This window comes from Carex rostrata, chromosome 11 (genome assembly GCF_964058835.1).
Source record: "Carex rostrata chromosome 11, lpCarRost1.2, whole genome shotgun sequence".
Classification (NCBI taxonomy): Eukaryota; Viridiplantae; Streptophyta; class Magnoliopsida; order Poales; family Cyperaceae; genus Carex; species Carex rostrata.
In genome coordinates, this window is record NC_135928.1 from 6,744,239 (window position 1) to 6,753,892 (window position 9,654).

General features: G+C 33.9%; 1 protein-coding gene across 1 annotated transcript; it reads right to left on the reverse strand.

Moving 5' to 3' along the window:
* Nucleotides 1-1,391: 1,391 nt before the first annotated feature.
* On the reverse strand, nt 1,392-6,598 carry LOC144562071 (beta-fructofuranosidase 1-like). Its single transcript, XM_078311205.1, has 6 exons — nt 5,866-6,598; nt 5,304-5,436; nt 2,673-2,834; nt 2,358-2,593; nt 2,159-2,246; nt 1,392-1,822 (listed from the first exon to the last, which is right to left on the reverse strand). The coding sequence occupies exons 1-6, from the start codon at nt 6,465-6,467 to the stop codon at nt 1,628-1,630; spliced, it is 1,416 nt and encodes a 471-aa protein (XP_078167331.1). The 5' UTR covers nt 6,468-6,598; the 3' UTR covers nt 1,392-1,627.
* Nucleotides 6,599-9,654: the final 3,056 nt, after the last annotated feature.

Sequence of the window (9,654 nt, forward strand, 5' to 3'; positions counted from 1 at the left end):
TTATCTCGCTGTAAATTTTACCGTGGTAAACCTGATCGATGTTCATAAATAGCAAACATATTATAAGAAAACTCATGTTGATGATTGATCGGTGCTTTTATATAGCAAATTATATTGGCCCAATGCAGTGATTAAAAGACAAATTCCATGGCCCAATACGACCCAGATTCATTACATAATTCGTCTTGGCCCAGTTCATTTTGGCCCAGTTCAGTTCAGTTTGACCCAGTTTTATTATATTCATCTGCCCTGGAGCCGCTGCTCCTAGATGGATCATTAGGAAATACGTAATATTGAAGTATTTGAGGGGTATACGTGAAATTCCCCCTATATACAGAATAATTTGTGCTAGTATTTGGTTTGCTCTATTCTGCTTCCTTTATTTTGTTTTGAACTACCATAGAAAAATTGAAAATAAAATTCCAAATCGAAGAAAGGAAACTGAAATCCTAACTGATGAACCAAACTTTTACGCAAAGAACCTCAAGTTTGAAGACCTTACTTCACACATATCCGTTAAGAACCAGGTTTCGGTGTAGGTACTGGCACCAATTTTGAGGTGAAGAACTAGTCATTCATTTTTAAAAACTGGTATTAGTGCTTCCTTTTTTAGGCGAATAGTATGCATATATCCGTGATGCTAAAACTGATTACTGGTTTAAATTTATCTTTATATTGAACGAATGATTTTATTCGCTATTGTTTTTACCTTGTAGTTGGCACATCAATAATAAAAAATGTACTAGATTTCAGATACAAATAATTTCTTCAGTGTTAATATAAACAATAATGATAAAAAATATGGTAAACAATAATGATACAAATAATTTCAGATACAAATAATTTTTACCTTGATAGTCTTTCATTCTTTCATTACTTTTTCCTATAATGAAACCGATAATCTCAAACTCCAATAATCACACTTGGAACTAAAAAATATTAACCACTTAATCATACTTTATTTTAGTGAAGGTTTGAGATCAAGTCACTCAACTATTCAATAACTACAAGATATTCTCTTATCTGAAATTCAAACCTACGACCTCTATAGAACATTGACTTTGTCACTAGACAATGACAAGTTCTCTTAACCACTTGATCATTGAATTGGAAGTTCCAAAATCAAAGTTTGAAAAACAGGCTAAGAAATGGCAGCGATTTCAACTTGGACTTATGAAAGAGCCTATTTCAAAATTAGGCCACAAACAAAATTACCTGATTCAGACTAATATAGGCCTGATTTTATAAACATACTCCAGGGAACGGAGCTATTGCTTGTTCTGTGTCAGTCAATTGGTTTTATCAATCCCACGTTTTGGGTTAAAAACAGGGGCAAGCCCTTCTGTTGCCCAACAAGTAATAGTTACCAAAAGAAAATATATTCGAGCACAAACATTAAAATTAACAATTGAATGATATATATGTACAGATGAGACTGAGACTGTGATCCGTAATGGGACCCCCCCCCCCCCCCCGCCCCCCTTCTCCCCCAAACAAAAAATAAACAAATTTACTTGAGCTCGTTTATTGCATAACTTTCTTATTCTCTCACCAATTATGACCAAAGAATTAAATATTAAAAGACAACTCAAATGTTTCATCCACAATTTGATTTTTAAATTTGCACTTAATCCGAATACGGACGGATGAAAGCCGAGTTCATCTCCCAAATCTTGATTGATTTGGCAGTCACAGTAGCACTAGTGGCATTATTGAACAAGAATATTCGAGCTGCGTTGTAGATCGCCTTGGTTGGATAGATGCGAGATGTAATGCATGTCCTCCCCCCTTGAGCAAAGCTCTCTACTATTGAATGATCAACCTGTGGAAACCATTTTTGTCATAGCATATTAGAAAGGATATTGAATACTTCCTTAGATTACATGTAAAACCCATGCACCTGTATTTTTTAGGGCTTAATCAGACGAGTAATTAATTATATATATAGATACTACTAAATATCCAATCAATGCATTTATTTACTCTGTTTGTTCACAACTACATTTTTTTTTCCTATATATATAGATATATTGAATGAAAAAATGAACACATAATGACAAATTCTTATCCTATCTAAAATATTGAAGCCTCAAAATATATATCATGACCCCATTATAAAAATATTCTAATCCATAACTAAATGATAGCTTCAACATACCATTATTCTTACAGACAAGGTTTCACCATCAAGCACAGGAACAATGCTTCCATAAACTCTCTTTACGAGATCATTTGCCAAGGAAGACCTGAAATTAATCCATCAACCAATTCCTAAATTTTCATCATAACATGATAATATATATAATATCATGACAACATTCTAAAGTAGAAACAAAAATGCATCAGAATGTACAAACCTGAGCTCATCTTGACAGAAGAATGTCTTCAACTCGCCATTAGTATTTTTCGCAATGTAGAAATAGGTAGCAGTTTGCTCAGATAAATTCTTATCTGCCAAAACAAGGATACCAAATGGACCTAGGAGACCTCTTTCTGCCGCGCCTCTGCTTGTGCTGCAATTGTAAGTGACATCGGCCTCGATTGTATTTTCAAATGCAGACTGATCTACCTCAAACTCCGCCAGTACATCCAACTACAAAGCATATATAAATATACGACAAGAAAATGCATAGGCATTCTGATAAGAAAATGTTTGTCATAATTTGGCTCACCTGTGTGGCTTTGCTTATATCTAACGGTATAACTGAACCAGGTGCTATGGGGACATTGCTAAATTCTATGCTGCTCAGTCTGAGATTGTCAACTTCTTCAACAGGCCACTGGAGCAGATGAGTGCCGGTTTTCATGTCATATACAACCGTCCTTGGAATCGCCTGTAAAAATTATTCAGTTAAGAAACATTGCATAAATAATTATCAAACAAGCCACACATTATTCGAAAAAAAATTATGATCCCTAAATTTTTGACACAAAATCAACAACTAATAAATTTAAGGGAATGGATACTTCTGCAACCTATGCATGCGTAGAACGGAAAGTAAATTAATGTTGCACCAGGAGAAATTTACGTACAAAAAGGATGAAATTATAAACCATATGAAGTAATATGACCTATATATGGTAAATGCATAAGTTTAGGTAAAACCAACAAAAAGTTCACAAATTATGTGACATATATATAAGAGTATGGCTAATATAGCATCAGTGTCATTTCAGTCTATATAACATCAACTCCAAAACTTATCAAATCGAGTTCAGATGGTGAATCCAAACCGTTCAAACTAATTTACTTTATGAGTGATGCGTTTATATGCAAACTTTTTATATTTTCAAATAATTTTAGTATCAAATCAAGAGGCAAAAAAATTGAAAAATGAATGTATTAAAATTAACTTAACAACTCAAACATTTGACCGCTTGACTTGATATCAAATAAACTCAAAAACTTATAAATTTTACATGTAAACGCACAACTAATGAAGTAGATTGGTTTGAACGGTTTGGATTCACTATTTGAACTCGATTTGATAGGTTTTAGAGTTAGTGTTATATAGACTGAAATAACACTGATATTATATTAGCCATATAATTTTAATTCTGAGCAAGAAAAGATATTATATTCAGCTGGCAACAAGTTCATATTGATCTGCAAGACGATAATCTGATCATTTCTGGTAAATTCATATGTATGTAGTTAGTGAACTGTCATTATTTTTTTCTAAATTGGATAAATATGCTGATCTTTAGTTATGTATGCTGAGAGTTACAAAGTATGTACAATTAGACAACGATATTTTCGAATTCACATGTATATATCATGAAGGTTTATTAGTCTTGTATGCTGAGAGTTGCAAGTAAATTTTGTTAATAGACTGATCTTTTGTATTTTAATGAACCTTATATTTCTCCCTAAATTAAAATCAAAAGATAAAGCATAAGAGGGGGAGTTTAGATCCAATTCAAGCAGTAAGTGGGTCCCAAGTATTATGATCCTTATCTAATCCGATATGGATCTAATTAATTACAAATAATAATCCTAAGTGAAATTGATTGGTGGCTGTGCTTGCACGATCTTTATCAGTATTAAATTCAATACGCGTATGAGTCTCAACCATACATTGAGGTTGACATCCAGCAAATGAGGAAATCGGCGCATGTATCAACCAATGTCATACGAGCTGACATGTATCAACCAACCAAACACGCACTACAACAAAGTAGACACTTTTTGCGAGGGAAAAAACGTTTTTATGACAGTAGTCCGTCGCAAAAAAAAAAAGCTGAACAATAAGAGTAGTCCGTCACAAAAAGTCAATTTTTTATCCTCGCGAAAAGTGTTCCATTCTTGTTGTGACGGATCAGAAAGAGATCTTGAATGTTGGTGTTCTCGGTAAAGATATTGACAGCACTGTTTTAACTTCATACAGAATAGAGTCAAAATAAAAAATAATATGATTCATATGCTACATACATGTTCTTTCTCTAGGTTAATTTTCAGAGTAGGGTTCATAATTTCACATCATGCTGCCGTTTATGCATAATAATAGAAGGAAATGAATTGGATAATTTGAATTAATTAAAAAGTATTACGTGTCATTACAATGATAAGTGACGTGCAAGAAAGAGGATCTGTTTATATTTGATTTGTCATTAATTGTACCATATGGACCGACATTATAGAAAGAGCAGAAGAAATTTTTTTTTTTTTAGACCTAAAGTGCAGTCAACTGGTATTATGACAGAATATTAATATGAAATATTCATCCAATTGTACAATGGAAATATGGAATAACCAATTTTCTATATGTTGAATAGAGAAAGACAGGCTGTACACATGGAACAACCAATATATTTAATTGTCCACGCATAATTACGTATATAGATAAATTCCCAAATGCGTTACGCCTTCGCTAGCTGTTGACCTGAATAATGAAAAACATTGATGACGCTGCACTCCTACGTGGAATTTTAAAACTTTATTCTTTCAAATAAGGCATTCAATAACCTTTCAAAGAAGTTGATTTTCTTTTAGCCATAACGTGAAAGATTTGTCCGCTCCAGATTTCTCTATAATAAATAATATAAGTGAGTGCGGCACATGGACCATTCTTTTTTCTTATAAAATTGTTCACGTGATCCAGGAGATTAAGAAGTTTCTCCACATATACAGTTAGTTATCCACAACAAGCAACAGTTTTAAGTTTGACCAAGGAAAAAACTAACGCAGCGTAAGAGGATCGGAGCTAGCTATCTATAACTAATTATAGTAGTTGCGCGCATAGAGAAAAAGCCTATGTATTATATATGTATTTAGAGGTGAAGTAAACAAAGAGGTTAATTACCTGTACGGATGACCATCCCTTAAGAAGGTCTGTTCTCTCGCTATCCATCTCCCCGATCCATCCCCAAAGGATCCGCCGGTTCCGAGCCGTATCGTAGAATGTCTTCGAAGCGTAGAACTTTCCATAGTCATATCTGTTCAATAAGATTGGTAACAATTTGATAAGCTCACAGGATACAAATATATAACTTATGCTCTACACTTTTTGCTGACATTATACAAAAACATGCAGAAAGGGAATGTTATAACGAATTGCTAACTTAAGAGGTAACGTGCACATGATACGAATAAGAGGCTATGTAACAGAAAAATGATTGAATGAAACAAACGTAGCTAGATATTCACGATAAGTCCCCTTCGATTCTTTAATGCACATGTCCAAGTGTATAAGAACTATTATTTAACCTAACTTTTCTTAAATGCATAACTAATTTATACTCTTCAAATTCAATCAATTCATTTTCATAATTAGTATGATTGGCCATGACTTGTTCAATTTTGGCAGCTGTAGTTTATTAATCTTCACGTAAATATTTTTCATAATTACTGTTAATTAACGCTACCTTAGACCAATACCGACGTCGATCTCCGGATCATCTGGGGTCCATGTATTATTGTTAGCATCATATCTCCCAATTGCATAGTAATCATGTTTATCATCATCCAAACTGGCTTTCAACACGTGTTTAACACCCGGGCCTGCCTCAAATGACGTGTCAAGACCGTCATTTGATCCAGTTGCCACTGGAAAGAAATCAACACACTCCCACATACCTGTCCCGGGCACTGCATGAAGCACACCTGAAACTAGTGTATAGTTCACAAAATCCTTTGTTTTGTACACCAGAACAATCCCTGTGTCCTGTTCATCCTTCGAGCCAATAGCAATCTGCCATGTAGAGTCGTATGATACGAACCATGCTGTGGTTGGGTCGCGGAAATCCTTTAACCCAATTCCAGGTGGTGGGACCAGAACCGGGTTCGAGTCGGATTTGACCCATTCACGTAGGAGAGGATCAGAAGAGTTCGCCGGGAAGGCCAGATTTTGAACTTGAACTGAATCAGCCGTGGACCCGGTGTACAACATTATAAGCTGTCCATCTGGCAGCAATGTGGCGGATCCGGTCCATACACCATTTATATCGTACCAATGATCAGGTATCATAGCGAGGGGAAGGTCAAGCCAGTGGATGAGGTCACGTGACACAGCGTGTCCCCACGTGATATTTCCCCAAATAGCAGAGAATGGATTGTACTGGTAGAACAAATGGTACCACCCCTTGTAGAATAAAGGCCCTATGATTAGAAAATCAATCAAAACAAAACAAAAGTAAGCAAAAAAGCGAACTCAATATTAACCAATAGAAACGGAGGAGCTCTTCTCCTATGTTATTAAAAAAATTAAAGCGATTACCAAGAATTCAAGAAAAGGCACTCACCGTTCGGATCTGCTCATTTGGAGAAGCACGCGCAGTTCCCGTTAAAAAAGAGAAAAAGAAATAGGGATCAGAAAAAGCCAAATGATCAGTTAATATTCCAACGAACTTTCAAACAAATTAAAATATAAACGGGTAGATAGATAGAGATCCGGACCGTTCATCCAGTTCCTGGGCGGTTGAAAATGGAAAGCCGTTCTTTGCCAAGCCAGCATGGTGTTTGTCCATGGATAAACCGGTGAAGAAGACAGATAATTTGATGTTGACTTTTCTGATACGCCGGCGTGTACAGAACGAGAGGCCGGAACCAACTTATCAGATATTGTGCTTCCGGCATGATGGGCGCTTTCTGGTATATGTTTTTGTAAGCTAGGTAATAATTCAACTAGGGCAAATAAAATTGAGGATGCAATGGCGAGAGACACAATGGTTGTAATTAGGGCTTTCTTGGTTTTAGGAGGAGAGGAGGAAGGGGTGTTTGGTTGAAGTAGAGGGGAGATGTGATCTCGACCTTCCATTGTTGGAGATTGATCGATGCAGATTATGTGTGGTGTATAATTGATCAATTGGTGCTCTCCTTAATTTTCTTCACGGGTGCTTGTGTGGAAGACTGAAGGTGATATAGCTAGATCAAATTCATATGGTAGAGAGATCAAGCGCATGAATGTTCTCTTTATAATTTAAAACTATGGGTTATATTTATATATCTGGCAAAGAATTCAATTGGTACAGAGAAAGGGATAAAGCATGCATGTGCCTAGAAGGTTAGAGAGGTAAGAATTAAAGAGAAAGAAATACACGACAGAAGATGACGGAGGTGTTGAAAGTTCCTTTCTTAGGCGTGGCAATAATTTCGCTAATGTGATGTGTTTCAGAATATATGGCAAGCTGAACAATTATAGAAATACAGTAAATACAAATGAGAATGAATGAATGAATGAACAATGAATGAGAGCAAAAAAGAAAAAAAACAATATATGAATGAGAAATATGATATGTTTGTAGTTATGGCCAATGACGTGGTGCTAATTAATTAATTATGCGTGTGTTAGTTTCTAATATTATATGGGTGGAATTCTCGGTTGAATGTGGACTCGATTCATCACTTCGAAAAAAAAAAGAAATAGGTATCGAGTTTTACAGGTCTCAACGATGGAACTCGCGGTGCAGCTTTTCATGGTAAAGATATTGACATAGCAGTTTTTTTTACATGCAGCGCAAGAGTCATATACAGTATTATTTTGGCTCTATTGTTTATGCGCTGCGTAAAGAAAAAAAAATTTGTCAATATATTTACCCGTGGTGAGAGTTGACAGTTCGATGGGGAGGAGATAAATTAAGTTCGTCTCAATTTGGTTACGTAATGTAAATTTTCTAGCTTACTCTAAACTCAATTCTCTTTTTGCCATTCTCAATTTGAATGGTTGAAAATACATTGTTGACAAGCTTGCATGATGCCTTAATTTCTTGTTCGAACAATATTTTGATTTTTTTTATTTTTTTATTTGTTGCAAGTCAAGTCAAGGACGCTTCCATTCTAACAAAAATTGAGGCGATCTTTTAATTAGAAGGGAATTAAAGCCTTAGACATGTGATGCACGAGGCATTAATTTATTTGATGTTACAGATCTTCTGGACTAGTTGTAATACAATTGAAGTACAGAGAGTATATAATTCAAGTAGATGTCCTAACTTGTAGGGAAGGATCATTGTAAAATATTATAGAATAGTGGGGACAATTTTAAATTGACAATAATGGAGTTCCGTGACTATTTAATTAATTTGTATGGGCTAATTATGAAGATGAATTATAATTGGTTCTTTTCTGGCCATGCACATATATTATAGTATTCATGTAGTTAAACTAACAAAGAAAAATACATAAACGTTGAATATGAAAAGGAAAAAAAAAATGCAGTCAAATGTAACAACCAAAATATATTGTAGCTTAATTAGTTAAAAAAATGTTCGTTTTCAAAATGGCGAATTTCTTCATGTACATGAATTTTTTTTAATACAATCTATAGAGCAATTTATATATGAGGAAAATATTACGACTATATAATCCCCCTATGGAAATTAAATTAATTTTATAGTGGAATAAAAATAAATAACAAAAGTTGATGGCCCATTTTTTATTTTTTAAAAGTCGTGTGTCTGTGTCTTTCTGTACGATCCCGGAAATAAAATTTTAAAATGAAATTACATGTATTTCTTGGAGGGTTGGAAACTATTGTAATATATTAATCTGATGATGATATTGACAAATGTAAACAGAAATTTATATTGCTGTAATCCAACACTTGATATGTGATCTATGTTTTATAGATATCATCACATATATGACCATTAATAAATATGTACACATGTTTTACCATTGATCATATATGTTAAAATGTACAGAGCGGTCCATATTTAACAACCTTTGATGTAGTATATATAGTATTTGAATATGTAAGGATTCGAATATTTAAATACAAATAGTTTAAAAATAAGAATACGGATATAATTTATATACACGGATAGGTTTCTATTTCAAAAGTGAATACAGATAATTATTGATATCCATATTTTTTTTTAATTTGATATTCATTTGTGCAGATACGTATATATATAGAGGAGGGATCAAGTTACTATAGTTAATTTGATATTCATTTGTGTTGATCCAAACCGTTAGATGTGATCTCTACAATAAAATGTGCTTGGAGACCAAATTTTTTATTTTTTGAAATTTTTTTTACTATTTATTAAGATGGGTACAAAAACTAGTCAAATTCAGATCATTGAAATTTGTACCCATCTTAATAAATAGTAAAAAAATTCCAAAAAAAATATAAAATTTGGTCTGGAAGCACATTTTATTGTGGAGATCACATCTAACGGTTTGGATCGACGATTTGGACTTTAAAAATGTAG

Excerpts from the sequence above, each read along its gene's own strand:
- LOC144562071 (XM_078311205.1), bottom strand. The coding sequence starts at position 6,467 with ATGATACCTGATCATTGGTACGATATAAATGGTGTATGGACCGGATCC. Across the intron at positions 2,594-2,672 it reads ATATAAGCAAAGCCACACAG|TTGGATGTACTGGCGGAGTT; the intron begins GTGAGCCAAATT and ends TATGCTTTGTAG. Across the intron at positions 2,247-2,357 it reads TTCTGTCAAGATGAGCTCAG|GTCTTCCTTGGCAAATGATC; the intron begins GTTTGTACATTC and ends GATTAATTTCAG.